This window comes from Carettochelys insculpta, chromosome 2 (assembly GCF_033958435.1).
Source record: "Carettochelys insculpta isolate YL-2023 chromosome 2, ASM3395843v1, whole genome shotgun sequence".
NCBI classification, from domain to species: Eukaryota; Metazoa; Chordata; order Testudines; family Carettochelyidae; genus Carettochelys; species Carettochelys insculpta.
In genome coordinates, this window is record NC_134138.1 from 224,234,640 (window position 1) to 224,253,206 (window position 18,567).

An 18,567-nucleotide genomic window follows, 5' to 3' on the forward strand; every position below is an offset into this window, starting at 1 on the left:
CCATATTGTGATAAAATAGCAAAGTTCAAATTTTGAAATTAGTTGCTTTCAGATTGAAAAAAAAGTTATGGGAGATAAATACTGCTTTGTACTTTATTTCATATCTCATTAGAAATTATGTGTTTTGCAGAGGTGAATATATTATGGGCAGGACACCAAACACATCACAGTTCTGAAGCTTATAACTTATCCACAGCACTGAGACAATCCGTATTACAGAAATACGCTTCTTGGGTAAGTTATGCAAACTTCAATACTATAATTGAACTTTATTAAAAATCAATGAAGTATTTAATATAGTCTGAAGGGAAACAAAATATAAGTCTCAGAAAATGTTAGGCACTGAAAAGAACAGCACAGAAAGGTAATTTGAGGTATCCTGAGAATTGTGTGATTAGAAAATAGGTGTGCTTCCACTTTCTTTGAGAAGTGTGAAAAGAAGAAAATAAAGTCAGCTTTGAGGCAACTTTACACGTTCATAACTTAACATAACAGGAATGAAGGTAATGAAGTTACTCTCGATTTGTGTTGGGGTAAATGAAGGCATAATTGGGACCAGTCAAAGAATTGCTTATGTAAGGACTGGGAGGGACTTGGACAGGTCATCAGGTTAGTCCCCTGCAATACGGAGGAAGTAAGTATTCTCTCTAGATTATGGGAGAGGATGGATGGAAATCCGCTCTAAAGCATGACTCGAGGACAAGTTTTGTCAATATCTATTTTTCTGGAACCCCAGGCTAATTCTTTAAAAAAAAGACAAAACAAAAACCACTGCCATTTTCTGAACTGCTTGCATGAGAAAGAACTATGTATGCGTGTTTGCCTTGAACGTAATTTAATGAAGGGTTATTGTCAATCTCAAGAGTGATCTGATGTTTCTGAGCCTATGCAGTTGAAGGAAGTTTGACATCTCATGTTTTGAAGTGTATAAAGAGGCGTGTGAGAATTCTGTGGTAGATGATGTGGGATTGTGGGATTGTTCTGCTGCCAGCTCTGTATGTGTTTTAAGTTAAACCTTGTAAGATAAATCTCTATATTAATCTGGGTTGAGTGTGTTGTGTACATACTGATTCAAAAGGATATGAAGGCAAAGAGGAGAAAGACATGTTTTAAGTGAAAGCAGTGGTGTGAAACGTATTCTTGAACTTTGAATTAGATGCCTGTAACTTTGCCATGTGTGTAGGAAGTATTCGTATTAGACCAGTGAGTGTGAAGTAAAGAAGCAGATCTCCCCTGAGGCTGAGAGAATGGTTTTGAGACTTCCACTGAGACGACAACCCTGGAAAAATGGCCCAGGGTCTCTGGCACAAGCACAGATTTTAGGAATGAAATCCTCTGTGGAAAGAGTTGTCATCAGACATTTCTGTAGGTGACCCTTACAGAAACATTTATTACTGGAGACAGCTTAAATTGTTGAGAAGCATAAGGTAATTAGGAAAACATGCTATTTTATCAATCTTATATTTACCTAGGGATGACTCCTAAATATCAAGATGATCCTTAGTTCCTCTCCACATCATCTGCATATACCACTAAATTATCCATGATGACAAGGATATAATTAAGCATGTCTTTAGAATGGTAGTTGATTGCACCAGTGTCATTGCACTGGGCTCACCTAACTCTTGCCTGCATTCTGTTCCTCTTGCGACCTTTGCATAAGGTGTCTTTTGAGAAGTCGCATATATAAAAGATCATAATTGGATGCAGGAATGTGAATTATTACACACAGCACCATTGAGAGCTGCCAAGGGCCCTGGGCAAGGTGCGGGGGGAGCCTGGCTTCTCACCCCAGAAGTGGGTGGGCAATGGTAGAAGGTGTGGGGTATATACCATTTAGGCCTCCGTGCTACTGGGACCATGTGGCTGCCCCCGGCCCCTGCTCCCTCCCAGCCATTTGCAGCTAGAGCTGCATTGTGGCAACAATTTATAGGGGCCTGGAGCTCCAGCTGGTGCCACTGCTGCTTTGGCAATGGTGGTGGCTGGAGTTCAGGGTCCCCTTGAAAGGCCAGGCCTGGGGGCAACTACCCCTTTTGCCCCCCCCCCATTAGTGGGCCACATTAGAAGAGGGATCAGCAACTCCTGGCATGCATGCCAAGAGTCTCACACAAGCTGGCTTAATCAGCACACGAGGCGTGAGCTCAGACCCAGTCTTCCTTGTATAGCTGGGAGCTTGCTCAAAACAATGACGCTTGTGGATTAACAAAAGACCAGCTAATACTACCAGTCACCACCTAAACAGTAAAGTTCTGCATCCTAATTTATTTATTAAGGAATCTGTTGTAAGTAGGACTATTAGTGACTTTAAAAAGTATCACCAGCAAATTTCAGCACTCCACCTTGGAAAGATTGTGGGCCTCTGGATTAGAACATGGCCCAAAGAATCCAACTCCTGTTTAAAAATGCATCTTCTAGCTCTCTTTTAATATGAAATAAACCCTATTTGTGAGGAAGGATGACTATGATAATTGTTTAGGTGTTGTAAGTAGGACTGTTAGTGACTTTAAAAAGTATCACCGGGAGTAAGGGCACTTCGAAGTTGCACAGGTACTTCGAAATGCTCATGGCTACATGGCATGCTGGAGCTTTGAAGTTTGCAACTTCGAAGTTGCCGTGGGGAGAATTAGCCTCGTTATTATTTCCCGCTCTGTCTGATTAACATGCCCCCTTTGAAGGAGGGGGCTAGTGTAGACACAGCCTTTGTGTCTTAGTTTACTATTATTAATAGCAATATAGTAGTTTCTTTTATTTTGCTATAGTAGTTATCTCTGAGAGGTGTTGTAAGGGTCGATTAATATTTGTAAAATCCTTTGAGATTTCAGATGCTATATAATTGAAAGTATTTATAATATCTCAACAATCCTGAGCCATAATCATATGCATATTTGCTTTTTCATATTTCAGATTTTCTACTTGCCTATGGCTCTTTTTATTCCTCCATCAATATATGCTGTTCATCTCCAGTTTAATCTCCTTTACCAGTTTTGGATCCATACAGAGGTAAATTGGGTTTTTAAGTCATATCTAAATAGTTGCCGGGAGCAGTGTCCTGGAAATTCACTAGCAGCTGATTTATAGTGTAAGAAAAATCTTTGTCTGACTTCTTTAAGGAGAAACATCTGGCCATTTTTATTTCTTTTTCAGAATATATATTGCAAAGTTTATAAGAAACAATGAGGCCAGTTGGTCCCAATTAGATCTGAAAAAAATAACTGTAAAGAATCAAAAAATTTTATTATTTTAATACTATATTTTTGTATCTTGCAGCTTATTAAATATTGCTGGCAAATATTGAAACTGATTTCATTTCTAAGATGCATATTTGAGTAAAAATAGTAAGAAAAACAATAGTACTTAAATATTTACTTTTGACTTGAAGGCAGATATGGCCTTTCTCTGATTTCATCTAAATTTGCAAATAAAAACCCATTCTGTGATTGATCATCATATTTGTGTGAGTACATGCCCATGTTCATGTGAACTATAGCTGTGTTATACATACTTAACAAAAGCAGTAATGCACTTTAATTAGTAAGAGGATTCACACACTTCTCATGTAGTTGAAAGGACCTTGAATTTAAGTCTTCCTCACTACACCCTGGATGCTTATAGCTGTCCTGTGTCACACATATGTAGCACACTGCCTGGTGAGCTATTGATTGTCTCTGCCATCACTAACTTGTTTGGTTATGCTGTGGCTTTCTCATCTGTGGCAGTGTCCCATGTTCATGTGTAGGGTTAGCATTAGAGTATTTATATTTGAAGTGCATATGGTGGGCCATTGACAAAGTGTTGTTGCATTGAAAGAATATGAATATGCCTAAGGGGGAAGTGGTGGATGTGGGATACGTAGACTATAGTAAAGCTTTGATACAGTCTCACATGATCTTCTTATAAACTAGGGAAATACAACCTATATTAGACTACTATAAAATGGGTGCATAACTTTATAGATAAACATACCCAAAGAATAGTTATCAGTACTTCACAGTCATGCTGGAAAAGGGGGACTTCCACACGGATCACTTTTGGGACCAATTCTGTTTAATGTCTTCATCAACAATTTAGATAATGGCATAGAGAGGAAGCTTATACAGTTTGAATAGTAACAGAGAGATAGCCATGTTAGGTTATAGTCTATCAAAACAAAAAGGCAGTCCAGTAGCACTTTAAAGACTAATAAAATAATTTATTAGGTGGTGAGTTTTTGTGGGACAGACCCACTTCTTCAGACCATAACCATACCAGAAATATTGAGTGCTTCTGGACTACCTTTTTGTTCTTATACAGTTTGTGATTGATACCAAGCTGGGAGTGGGTTGCAGGTTTTTTGGAGGATAGGATTATAATTCAGAATGATCCAGACAAACTGGAGAAATGGTCTGAAGTAAATAGGATGAAAATAAATAAAGACAAGTGCAAAGTACTCCACTTAAGAGGGGAACAGTTAATTTCACAGATACAAATTGGGACATAGTCACAGAGAGGTAGCCTTGTTAGTTTGTATCTTCACAAAACAAAAAAGCAACCCTGTAGCACTTTAAAGACTAACAAAATAGTTTATTAGATGATGAGCTTTCGTGGGACAGACACACTTCTTTAGATAGATGACTGCTTTTTGTTTTGTAAAATTGGGAAGTGACTAACTAGGAGGGACAAGCAGTCCTCTAGCATTGTCTGTGAAGGAGTAATGCAGAAAGAGATCTGGGTGGCAAAGTGGATCACAAACCTTGTATGAGTCAGTAGGTTGACATTGTTGCAAATGGGAAATGACTGCATAGGAAGGGGTTTGGAGTTTGTGAGAGAAGTGGAGAAAAGGCTTGAAGTTAAGAGGATGGATTTCAATAAGGACAAATGGAAATTTCTTCACTTAAGAAAGAACCATCAGGTGTACACATACAAAATGAGACACTTACAAAAATGCAAACATCCCACTGGTAATGCCCCCTCCCGGCCATGGGCCCACCCTGATGGTGATGGGGTGCCATCCCTGTGGAGTGCTCTTCCTGGGCTGGCTAGCTTAAGGACCAGGACGGGGCTGTCCGGCCCTGGCAGCGTGGTGGGGCTTGCCTGGCCCTTGGACAGTGCAGCAGTAAGCAGAGAGGGGGAGATGGTGAGTTCTTCCCGCAGCAGAGCCCCCAAGACCCTGCCCACACCCACTGCGAGCAGCATCTCCCACCCCCAGACTGTGGGACAGGGCTGTTCTGGAAGTTCATGCCTGTCTCAATGAAGCCGAGCCCAGGGCAATCACCAGGGTGCCCTCTGCAGACTCTGGGTCTGATGTCAGCTCTGGCTCCAGCTCTGGCGCAGTCCTGGGCAGGTCCCCCTCCAGCTGCAGCTTCCACTCCGGGCATGGTGGCACAGCTTCTTCTGTGGTGTCCATGGGTTCAGAGCAGGGCTGGGGAGCTGTCCTTGGCCCCTCAGCGTGCTGTGCAGCTCCTTATAATAGTGGCAGGTCACAGAAACTGTCCCCAGTGTCATGGCTGCATCCTGGGCCCAGGCATAGCTCTGCCGCAGCTCTTCAGCCTGGACCTGGAGCTGCGCCATGGTCCTGGGGCCAGGTGGATGTGGCCGGGGGCATTCCGCCTCTTGGCTGTGGGGTCCCTTAGCAGCTCCTCATCAGCCCAGACAAAACTTTCTCGTGTAGATGTAGGCCCTGACTTTGACCACAGCGGAGGGAACTCTGTATGTCTGTGCTTGTCTGTGCTATTGAACTTTGGTCTTATAAAACCTTTATCATGCCAGCTACACAGACACAGAATTACTATGAAGTTTAGAGTGACGCTCAACCTAGATCCTTGTGAAGAAATATAAAAAGAGAAAAGTACTTTGAAAAATGAGAAACTTCATATTAAAAAATCCATACCCAAAATAGAGGACATTTTGTTCTCTTTCTCATGCACTGACATCCATGTGTTGGTGCACATTGTAATATATTCCTGGTTGCCAGGACTACATTGGATTGATTTGAGTAGGCTATCTTTTCAGAGACAACATAAAGATATCAGATCTGCCTTTGTGTCTGACAAAGTGGGATTGAACCAGAGATCTCTAAAGATGAGGATCAGGCATGGAATACGGAGAGGGAAATTTGTAATACAAACACATTAGTGGGTTGCAGCTAATGGCTGTGTACTTGGGGCTACAGTATCTTCAGCCACAGCATACACAACTGGAAGCAGTATTGAGCTGAACTGCTGGGATTGGCTCCCAGTTACAAAACAAATAGGAAGGAATTTGTAGCTAATCATTTGTTGAACCACTTGTATTTTATCTGCTATATTGATTTATGTGCTAGTATTATAATAGACTTAATGAATGATAATTATTAACTATTTGAGCTGGTTTATTTATATAGTTTTGATTTTTTTGTAAAGTAGTAGTAGTAAGCCTCTTCCACTCCTACATCTTGGAGCATAGGCCGTTATTTTAAGCCTAATTTTAACAAATCTTCATGGAAAACTGTTGGGGTTTTTTACCCACTCTAATTATTTTACGTAATTGAACGAACAGATTTATTATATTGTATTTATCTAGGTGTTGATATTACAGTGAAAATTCTGTGAAGAGACATGTTTCCTTGCAGAGCCCCGTGTCACGTTCCATCTGAATGTAGAGAGTAATGAGAGTACAGGCCTGTCGTTACAAACTCAGGGTCCAATTCATTTATACTTTTGCCAGCTATGGTTCTCTGAAGCACCTCCTGCAGGCATGGACAGTGAGTTACATGGGACCAGGGGGCCTGGGCGCCAGGAATATTCCTGGCCTGGGGGCCCAGCACCAGCATAGATAGGGCTGGGTCTCCCCCCAACTCCCCCATGCCCCTGCTCACTCCTCCCCAGTGTGTTTCCAACACTTTCTGCTGCCCCCAGGTGATTTAAAAGGGCCTGGGGGGCCCTGCCGCCATGCACTGGGAGTGCAGTGGGGCTAGAGCGACTTCCTGACACTTACTCCATGCTGTTGCCGGCACATATCATCTGCCCAGGGACAGGGGTGTCACCTTGTGCTGCCCTGCCCTGAGCACCACTGTGCCCAGAAGCTGTGAGGGCAGTACCTGCAGACATCAGTGCAAGGAGACTCTCTTCCCCCACCCCTCTGACTTCCCTGCCTAGGAATCACTGTCAGAGCGGAGTGCCCAGGTAAGCGCTGCACTCTGCCCAGAGTCTGAACCTCCCCCCCACCCCAGCTCCCTCCTGCACCCTTTCTCCATACCCTCTTCTCAGAGCCTGCACCCATCACACTTCTCCCACACCCACATTCACTCACAGAACCCAGCCCAACCCTTTCCCAGCCCAGAGCCTGCACCCAGCATGCAAACTAACCTCCCAGAGCCTTGGGCAGGTGTGGGGAAAGACTGAGGGCTCTGGGCATCTGGGCATCACCAACATCTCTGCAAAGCTTCAGGTAGCTATACTGGAAAATGAATGAGTAATCCCAATGCAGTTCCATTGCAGTGCTTGGATGGAGTCCCGTGTGTAGTCAAATGTACACAGCACCTTACAGGGCTAGTGTCTTAACGCCATTGCTGGTCCACCAGTGCAAGTTTTAACAGTTCAGCTCTGCAGCCTAGAGCAGTTCCCTATCTAGTGCAAAGTTTGCATGTAGAGACATGTACCTTCATATTACACAAAGATGTCTCAGGAGGCAGGATTAGGTCCTAGGTAGACAAGGATAAAAATACTAAGAAATCTTAATTTTAAAATTCTTTTTCATATACATTAGTTTTTTTCCTCCTTTAGAAAAACAAAATTTACAATAAAGTGTATCGTAAATGTTAGTACAGTTTGTGCACTAAAGGCAAACAATTTCATTTTTAGCCAAACAAGCAAAATTGAAATGATTTTTGAGTATTCAAAGAGAGGAAGGAAGCTTCTGATGGAGGTTTTTTACAGCTCACAGAAGAATTAAGTGTTTACTTTCAGATTCAGTATTTTTTTTTTTTAATTTTAGGAAAGGGCTCCTTCAGGACTGGGACTTTGCATGCCACGTTTCAGTCTGGAGCAAGTGTTTATAGCTGAAGTACAAACTACAACCCTACCCCAAATTTGAATTTAGTTTTTCCATTATTACATTACATGATAAATGAGGTTTCTTTCAACATCACAACTTTCAACTTTCTCCATATCTGTAGTACTAGTTTTGTCCAGATTTCCTCCCAGAAGAGTAAACAAGGATCTATTTTATTTTAAGTCACACAGCTTGTGTATTTCTGTGAAAACAATATACAAAATCCTGAGGGTTAAAAGTGTCCACTCTTTGCATCCAGTTAGACTAGCTCATTTCTTAGATTTCCTATCCATTTTTCTCCTGCCTTGTAGACAGGCATTTATTCTTGGTCTTTGTGTAAAACACCTACAGTTTTTTTAAGCATTATACATGTGAATATCATAATAATATATTCTGCTAATTACAATTAACAGCTCTAGTATCAAAATCATAATGAGCTGTTACAATGGCTGAAGCCTTCCTGCTGTTCATAAAGATAGGGTGCAGGTGTTAACAGTGCTAGAAATGGAAGTAATTTTATTCAGATGTTGCTCCGTGACAGATGTGAGCTATACATTTATATTCAAGTTTATACTTCCAGTACAAGAATCTCTTATCTTAAGGCTATCTTCACTGCAAAGTTGTCATGTACTCAAGCTTTTCTGAAATGCTATCAAGAAGCCCTTACAGAACTCCTTTTTAAATAGATGATATTCAAATTCCTAGGTTTCTGAAATAAATCTTGTAACACTGTGTTTAAACCAGTATTGATTAACTGATATTAGGGAGAAATACTAAAAGAACAAAAATAAGTTTCTGTAATGCTACATAAGAATAGCAATGAGTGAAATGAATCCTGGAAAAAAAAATGGGCCCAATCTGTCTGCATTTAAGTCACTAGAGAGACTCATTCAATAGGACTAAGATTCATTCTTTAATGAATTGGTACAACTACCTACCCATTAAAACTATTCTCACCTGAAATTAAGAGAGTAAAACAAAATTACCTTGGTGAAAAAGCATTAAGATACAACTTTTCAGTAGCTACAGAACGTTTGAGGCTAGCTGCCAACAGACAAAAATACTTTATTTCAGTTTCTTTTCACAGGTAATTCAGAAGGTTTACATTAAACTATATACTTGCATTATGCCTTTATTTGAACCAATAACTTAATCCTATTTGTAACCAGACTGTAGAATGCAGAAGCCAGTTTCTGTGGATTTAGCTGTAGTGCTGTGGATGTCAAATGGTATTTGGAAAGCAGCAACTGAAGTAATTTCTGTTAATGATAATTTAGATGACACATTCTTTGTGAGTTTGCCTCACACCACCACACATGGATGTAAAATAGTCTAATATGTCTCTGAGTCCTCTTTCCCAACTCCTTGCATGAAGAGGAAAATGAAATTTGGGGCTATTGGCCCAAGTACAGGTTGAACCTCTCTCTTCCAGCACCCTCAGGATCTGCTTGATGCCAAACCAGAGAAGTTGCCAAACCACGGGAGGTCAATATTGTCTAGCAGCATTATCTGTCCGCACTTTCACTGGTTACTGGGCTCTTGGAAGACACTTAGGGGTAAATTAGAGTCAAATAACAACAGAGAACACTGTGATCGAGGACTGGTGGCTGTAAACGAAGTTTATGGAACTGTGGGAAGCTTAGCTACACCCATGATAAGTGGACATTTGGCTAACTAAAATTATGCCAGACCATAGATGCTGCTGGACCAGAAAATACCAGACTAGAAAGGGTCAGCCTATAGCTTCAGAGGGATTGAAAGAAGCCAGGTATGGCAAGGTCTTTAACTCTGTCCTTTGTTGCCTGGTATGAAAGAGAAGTAATCTGTTGCTAGTATTTGCCAGCTGTAAATTAACAGTAGAGTAAGGAGTGAGTAAATTCCATTCCGTAAGTATCTGTTTGGGGGACAAGTACTGAATAATGGGCTCACCAATCTGGCAGAGAAAGGTGCAATCCATTTTTGGAAGTTGAAGCTAGACATGTTCTAAATGGAAATAACAATGAGGGTAGTTAACCATTGGAACAATTTACCAAAGATCATGGTGGATTCTCTATCACGGACTATTTTAAAATCTTGGTTGGATGTTTTTTGTAAAAGATGTGATCTAGGAATTATTTTGAGTAAGTTTTCTGGCCTGTTGTCTGGCCTCCTGCTTACCAAGAGGATCACAGTAGTTCTTCTGGCCTTGGAATCTGTGAATGAATAACTATAAGACAAATTAATTAAAACAGAAATTGGTTTGGCACGTCATTGGGCTAACATAAACAATTCAATTTAAAAAATCCCATGAAATAATAATAGAAATTCCCCAGCTGTGGTTGGAACCCAAAAATTGAAGTTCTCTGCTAGTAGGTAAGGGCTTGGACTTGCAAAGGCTTATGTACACATGAAGCTATTCAGGAACAGCTATTGTACTTTGCACCATGTTTCAGTCGAAACAAATTTTCAGGTGTAGACAAGTCCTAACTTGTGCACTGTGGGTTGTTCCAATTAAGTTAAAGTTATTGTCCACAGTGAGAAAACTTAAGCGTTTGCATATATCTTCACAGGTTCATGGCTTTCAACTGAAACTGGATGGACTGAAAACCAACGTGATGTTCACTAGGCTGTTTTGTTATGCATTGAGAAATATGCAAAATGCAGAAAGCAAATGCAACATAAATAGTGAAAAATAGTGTGAAACAATACAGTAATCCCTTGATTTACAGGGCACTTGCATCTTGGGCAACCTCTGTGTAAATCAAATTTTGCATAAATTGGGTGGGGGGCGGATAGGGGAGATCCCCGAAATTTCCCTGGTTGGGGGAGTAGGCAACTACGGGTAGTGGGGTGCGGGGCAGCCACTTGGCCCCTAGCTTCTCCTAGCTGGAAGGCACACAGCTGATTGGGCACTAAATTTGGAATAATTTAATTGTATCTCTGATTTAGAGACCTGAAAATTTTTGCGTGATTGAGTTTTGCATTCAAAATTGTAGCTGTTATGCCCCATTAGCCAAATGATTTAATAGGACCGCTAATCATCAATATATTGTATAAAAAATACTAAGCTCAAACATGAAAAATCCAGTCCCATTGACATTTTATAGTTTTATATTTAGAGGCCCAGGTAACATCAGACACTCACAGCAAATTAACATTTTACACTTTCAATATGGGAAAAAAAGAGGAAAGATATTTTTTAAAAAGTAAAAAATAAACATAAAATGTTGGTTGTCTGTGCAGATACAGGCAGGACAATGATGCCCATTCAAAAAAGCTCAGTAATGATTGCTAAGATTTGCCAGCAGCCAACATTTCAGGAATCGTTTGTGTCTAACTGCTTCAGTACCTTAAATCCATCCAACCTAATTTTTCTTATCTACCAATGGGGTAGAAATCTTTGTAATCATTATTCTTACCAGCATTTTGGAAAGCAAAACAGAACAAAAAAAATACCAAAGTGTAGGCAGGTTGCACCTCCAAACACTAGCATTCTCTCGTTGAGCAGCATTCATGGTCTGGCAGGATCACAGATGCTCCTGGACCATAGAGCCCGGACACCAAAGGGCAGGAGGGGCAACAGCCTCAGCAGCCCAGCTATGGGCAGTGCAGAGTTGGGGCCAGAGACCTACCCTCTTGGCAGCCTCACAGCAGTGCAGTGCTGGAGGTGGAGTTCTGTGGCAGCTCTGTGGCAGCGGGGCTAAAGCTGGAGCCTTCAGCAGCCCTGCAGCAGCATGGGGCGAGCACTGGAGTCCTCCGGCAGTCCTGTGGCAGCATGGGGCTGGAGTTTGTGACAGAAGTCAAAGTCTAGCCATCTCCCACAGCAGCTGCAATTAATACTGAAACTGGAGCTTGGTCTCTCTGATTCAGTATTTTTATGACAGCAATAACCAGTTTAACAGATTAGAGGGACAGCAACAGACTCTGTTACTATGTGGAAATCGTCACATCAGTATACACTAGATTGAGCTGTATAATGTTTCACTAATTTTCCATCTGATGACCTCCATGCAGTTGAAGAACCCCATTAGCATCCTAGTGCTTTTCATCTTCCTTTGGTGACTGTACCATCTGGTGATTCTGGGACTGCAACCCAGGTTGCTGAGAATAACAACATATTTATACTTCTTATCATGTATGAAAAAATAATGTCAGTCAATGAAAGAAGTGTAATAATAAGTCATAACTGTCAGTCAGCTCTGAGGACTGTTGAGCACTATAAATGATACTTTGCTGAATGTTGTTGCAAATGCTCAACTCTTTACAAAATAGTCCATGTTCGTTTACAGTGGACAAGAACTTCAAATGTGACTAGGCATTCTGGTGCTCTCAGGTTTCAGTTTTCTGATGACCAAACTTGAAAAAACATAGTACTCCCGGGCTGGGTCTACACTTGCCCCCAACTTTGAACGGGGCATGGTAATCAGGGCGATGGGAGATTACTAATGAAGTGCTGTGATGAATACACAGCACTTCATTAGGCTAATTCTCCCCCACAGCAACTTTGAAGCATCAAACTTCAAAGTGCTGGCATGCGTGTAGCCGTGAGCACATCGAAGTGCCTGTGCTACTTCGAAGTTCCTTTACACCTCAAAATTTTGGGGAGGAAAGGCACTTCAAAGTAGTGCAGGTACTTTGAAGTGCGTGCGACTACATGCACGCTGGCACTTCGAAGTTTAACGCTTCAAAGTTGCCACGAGGGAGAATTAGCCTAATGAAGTGCTGTGTGTTCACCGCAGCACTTCATTAGTAATCTTCCATTGCCCTGATTAACATGCGCCCTTCAAAATTGGGGAGAAGTATAGACAAGCCCCCAGACTTTCAGAGAGAAGTAGCTGGTCACCCAAAGCCACATACCTCCCAAATCAATAGTGACCTTCAAAAAGCTTTACTGTGATGCCCAGATCCAAAAGTCTGTTAGATGCCTGGTCAAATATAACCAGCACCATTACATAACTAAAATGGCAATGCATCTCAAATAGATCCTGGGTGTAACAAAACAACCCCACCCCAATAAACCATTTCCCAGCATATAATAAATTAAACAACCATCACTCCACATAAAACTGTGAAAATAACTAAAACATTGCTTTCCCACTCCAAGCATACTATATAGTGATTTACTGTTGCTGTGACTACAACAGAGATACCATGGGAAAGAAAGGCAGATGACCAAGTTCTTGCCAGAAAAGCTCCATCTTCTGTCCTCTTGATAAAGTTACATGAGGCAATGTTTGCTTTTGTCATGAGACACAAGATTGCAAATAATCCCTCAAGGAGTCTGTGCTTATGTTAGTTAGGGTTTTAAGTCCAAGTAGGGAACTTAAAGGACATACCTTCTTATAATCAACTGCAAGTGTAAGCCCTGGCTGTGGTGTGCAAAGGGCTGCACTTTAGTTAGCTTGGAAACTAAATCTGATGTGGCCATTTTTAAGATGAGGTGTCAGAGGTGTCCAGAGCACCCAGTCTTCTTGGTAGGCAGTAGCTTTTTGAGTGCACATAAAGCCAGTAAGTCAGATCAAGTATGTCTTTCACATTTGATGTGATTTCTTCTTTAATCTGAGGAGGGGTAATGAAGCTGCCTAGCATAAGTTCTTCCAGGATTTTGTCAGAAACATTTAACTTCCAACTGTAATACTGAAAAAAGTGAATGTTCTAATGTGCTCATGTACTCTCTTAGTTGCTACATTTAAAATTGGTCAATTAATGTAGGCTGTCTATCATTTTCATTTGGTCATGTTGATTGAAATAACAAACACATGTACATGTTCATCCCTTTCAGAGAAGTCTGGATTAGTCATTTTTTCCAAAGAGAATTGGAATCCCCTATTTAAAGTATTAATTGAAATGTTCACATCAGATGTCAACTTAATTCAAATCTTGACCTCCTGGTTGAGAGGTAAAACAGCCATGAGTGACAACAATCTGCCTTCAAGATAATTTATTATAAACACATTTCTGTAGCCTGTGTGTTTATTATATAAACATAGTCTAAGCCTGACTGTCCATTAAAGCCAGGCTCTCACCTCCTTCTACAATACAGATTTATCAGAAATTCACCCCCTATGAAACTCTTTATGATCCCAACAGGCCTGACTCCTTCAGCTTGTTTTATTTCCAAACTATAAATATTGTTTTTTCACTGCTCAGTGTGGAAATTTGGCTACCTCCATATTACATGCTTATTGGAGTAGAAAACTGCCTAATCAGATAGGAAAACAGTTGGCGGTGTATAAATCAGGTTTTGCCGAGGATTTCAAAGTGTGAAACTGGGCAGACAAGCAGATATCCTAGGAGTTCTGCCTTTCCCGAGCTTCCCTGTAGAGATTTCACATGGCAAATATGGTCACCAAGACCATCTGTACAAATACATGGGAGTGTTGTCTTGAATTAGCACAACAGTGTTAGTGAAGAATGCATTTTTTATTTCATTTTTATATTTCCTCACCAGATGGTCTTAAATGTAAATGCATCTGCAAATAATAATAATAATAATAATAATAATAATAATCTTGATTTTGGTGAGGAAATTGATAGTAATAAGTACTTGACTACTTGCTTGCCCAGCAAATGAAATAACCCTTCATTCAAATTTATCTATGATGTAATTTACTCAACAGCAGTGGTGTTGAACCAAAGATGAATTTGACCTCTGCTGTCTGTAGGTCACTGGGCGGGGGCGGGAGCGGGTAATCAACGCATCACTGAGTTATAAGCAGTCTCTCCTGGACTTAACGGTGAAAAGTTCCCTTTTTTCACAAATGGTTTTTAATATAACATTGCCTGTTTTACTTAGTTGACATTCTTTCTAACGTTCATGTCAAAATATAGCTGAAATAAAGCTTCATATTGTAGTGGTGACAGCAGGAGTTGTTACACAAGATGTAAAGTGTCCCCGAGATTTCATGTCACGATTTTTCTCATTATTTAAACAAGAACTGCATTGAAGTGATGCAGGTACCAGGCAATAAAGATTTCCCTTGGTGTTGACAAACCTGGAGACCACAAATAGAGGTGCTTACATGCCACAAGAGAGGTTTATGCATTTATGTTCTTTTCCTCCACTGTAGCTTTTGCTGTCACAAAGGAAACATCTTTATATAAATATGTCCCTATATAAAAATTATATATTTCCAGTTATGTACCAAGGCTTTATTTCATTGCCAACAGGTTTTGATTAATAATATGTGGGGTGAGTTTCTGAGGATACAGCTTGGAACCTATCAAGTGTATTAAGCAGGTATTGAGGAATTACTTTTAAATATTTTCATAGTAATTCTAGTACATTGGGCAGCAATTGCTAAGCACAGTAACAGAGAGGCACTACAATTGTTAAAAAGATATAAAAGATGCAGAAGAATGCACACTTTCTGGCGAATTCTGAATTAATTTTTAAGTGTCATATTTACGATATCTGTACATTTGGCTTAAAAGCAGTTTATTTATAAAGTTCATTTTCAAGAGGACTGTCAAATGAGACTTTTTTGTGGCCATGGGTTTTTAAAAATCAAAGCAACAAGCAAAACAGACCTTTATTGGAATCCTGAAGTTCATCTGTGGGTCGCTGATAAGGGAATTGAGGTGCACATGGTATGCTATTTCAAGGAAGAAAAATTGGAGACAGGACTTGATTGAGAACAGTAGGTGGTTGTGCATGGAAGACAAGCCCAGGCATAACAAAACGTCCATTTTGTTCAAAACAGGAATGAGGTCACAGTTTGATAGCATATTGGACGATTTAAAAATATTAAAAGCTATTATTTTGCTGCATATCTAAAATGGCTGCAAAAGGATGTTGGAGAGAACAGACATGATTTATATCAAGACGTGTGAACTGTGATGTTTTATATATACCTATGCTGACTCTCACACATGTGAATACACACACTTCTCCCCCGTATCCTACACCCTTAACTTTCTTTTTAGAAACATCTAATCTTTTGTTGCTTAGAAATTATGACTTCCAGGGCAGAGATCAAACACCAGAAAAATTGCTTACACCACGTCCATCCTTTTTCCTTAAAAATGCTTTTTTTTTTCTTTTTTCAAAAAAGTTGTTTTATTGCAAAATCTTTTCCCGATAAATAATACAAATTTTTGGTGCAAATTCTTGTTGTTCCATTTATGACAAATGGAGTGTATTGAAAATGAAAACCTATTTTCATAAAAAATTCAAAATTTGAATTCAAATTATTTGAAACATCATTTTGAAAAACTATTTTAAAATATAAAGCTTAAATATTATTAAAATATTTTCAAGATAAGGTGGATAAGGTCAGATCTTTTATTGTAGCAATGTTTGTTGGACAGAGAGAGACAAGCTTTTGAGTTTACCCACAGCTCTTTTTCAGCTCTGTGTAAGATTGAATTTTTTTTCTCTCTCACCAACAGATGCTGGCCTGTCATCACTTTATAATAATCTGGGACCAACATGGCTTCAACAGTATTGAATCCTTTGTTTATTGAGAATCCCATTTTTGGCAAGTGAAAAAAAATATGGCAACATTTAAAAAAAATTCATACTGCTTGACATTTTTGTGGAAAAAAAGAAGACTGTGACAATTTTTTGTTCAAAAAATATTTTAAAGTACATTTTTGAAAATAAAAGTCTTTTTTATTTAAAAATTCACTCAACTTTAGCGATTGGGAGAGATCATTACGTTTATGAGAAGGTGCAGCCATAATAAGAGCATAAGGGATTATGGCCACTGATATTATGAGTAGCTGTTAATGTCTTACAAGGGACACACAAGTACATAATCAGAATGTGGTAAAAAGTGTATTCTAGGAACTGTAAGGTTTTGCTAAAGAGACATTACGGTGTCCTTGTTTTACATGTGAAGTAACTGCTACTGGTGCATATACATCCTCTCTCCTGTTTGTCACCTGCTAGTCTTTCATTTTCAAGGAGTTCATTATAACTTAGAATCATAGAATCATAGAGCAATAGAGCTGGAAGAGACCTAAAAAAGGCATCAAGTCCAGCCCCCTGCCCTAGGCAGGACCAAACCCATCAGATCAACCCAGCCAGGGCTTTGTCAAGGCGAGACTTAAACACCTCCAGGGATGGAGACTCCATTACTTCTCTGGGCAGACCATTCCAATGCTTTACTGCCCTCCTAGTGAAAAAGTTTTTCCTAATGTTCAACCTGGACCTTCCCAATCACAACATGAGACCAGTGTTCCAGGTTCTGCCATCTGTGACCACTGCGAACAGCCTCTCTCCAGGATTTGTGCAATCTCCCTTCAATAAGTTGAAGACTGTTATCAAGTCCCCCCTCAGTCTTCTCTTCTGCAGACTAAACAATCCCAGTTCCCTCAACCTTCCTTCATAGGTCATATGCTTCAGCCCCCTAATTATTTTGGTTGCCCTCCGCTGGACCCTCTCCAGTGTATCTACATCCTTCCTATAATTGGGGGCCCAGAACTGGACACAGTACTCCAGATGCGGCCTTATCAAAGCTGAATAAAGAGAAAAAATCACTTCTCTGAATCTACTGGCAGCGCTCCTCTTGATGTAACCTAATGTGCCATTAGCCTTTTTGGCTACAATGTCACACTGTTGACTCATGTCCAGCTTCTCATCCACTACAACTCCCAGTTTCTTTCCTGCAGAACTACTTCTGAGCCAGTAGGACCCCAGCCTATAAAAATGCTTGGGATTCTTCCGGCCCAAGTGCAGGACTCTGCACTTGTCCTTATTGAACCTCATCAGATTTCTTGCAGCCCAGTCTTCCAATTTGTCTAAGTCAGTCTGGACCCTATCCCTACTCTCCAGCGTATCTACCTCTCCCTCTAGCTTAGTGTCATCTGCAAGCTTGCTGAGGGTGCAATCCAACCCCTCTTCCAGGTCGTTGATAAATATGTTGAACAGAACAGGACCTGGAACCGAACCTTGGGGCACTCCACTAGAAACCTACCGCCATCCCGACAATGAGCTGTTGATCACTACCTGCTGGGCCCGACCTTCTAGCCAGCTTTCTATCCATCTTACCATCCATTTATCCAATCCACATTCCTTTAACTTGCTGACAAGAACATTGTGGGAGACCGTATCAAAAGCTTTGCTAAAGTCAAAATAAATCACATCCAGTGATTTTTCCCTATCCACAGAGCCAGTTATCTCATTGTAGAAACTAATCAGATTGGTCAGGCATGACTTGCCCTTCATGAATCCATGCTGACTATTCCTGATCACTTTCCCCTCCTCCAAGTGCCTCAAAATGACTTCTTTGAGGAGTCCCTCCATGATTTTTCCAGGGACTGATGTGAGACTGACCAGCCTATAGTTCCCTGGATCATCCTTCTTCCCTTTTTTAAAGATGGGCACTGCATTTGCCTTTTTTCCAATCATCTGGGATCTCTTCTGGTCTCCACGACTTTTCAAAGATAATGGCCAAGGGCTCATCAACAACATACGCCAACTCCCTCAGAACCCTTGGATGAATTAGGTCTGGGCCCATGGATTTATGTATGTTTAGCTTTTTTACATAGCTCCTAACCTGTTCTTTCGTCACCAAAGGCTGTCCACCTTCATCCCACAGTGCATCGCTTATCGCATTAGACTGGGAGCTGTCCTTG

At 40.6% G+C, this 18,567-nt stretch overlaps 1 protein-coding gene across 2 annotated transcripts in view; it reads left to right on the forward strand.

Moving 5' to 3' along the window:
• The window catches only part of AGMO (alkylglycerol monooxygenase), a 362,759-nt gene that overhangs the window by 163,142 nt on the left and 181,050 nt on the right, over window positions 1–18,567 (forward strand). For both annotated transcript variants that reach the window (XM_074984668.1, XM_074984669.1), the window contains exons 4-5: window positions 131–234; window positions 2,905–3,000. In XM_074984668.1, the coding sequence (XP_074840769.1) occupies window positions 131–234; window positions 2,905–3,000 (200 nt within the window). The remainder of the gene's footprint in view (window positions 1–130; window positions 235–2,904; window positions 3,001–18,567) is intronic.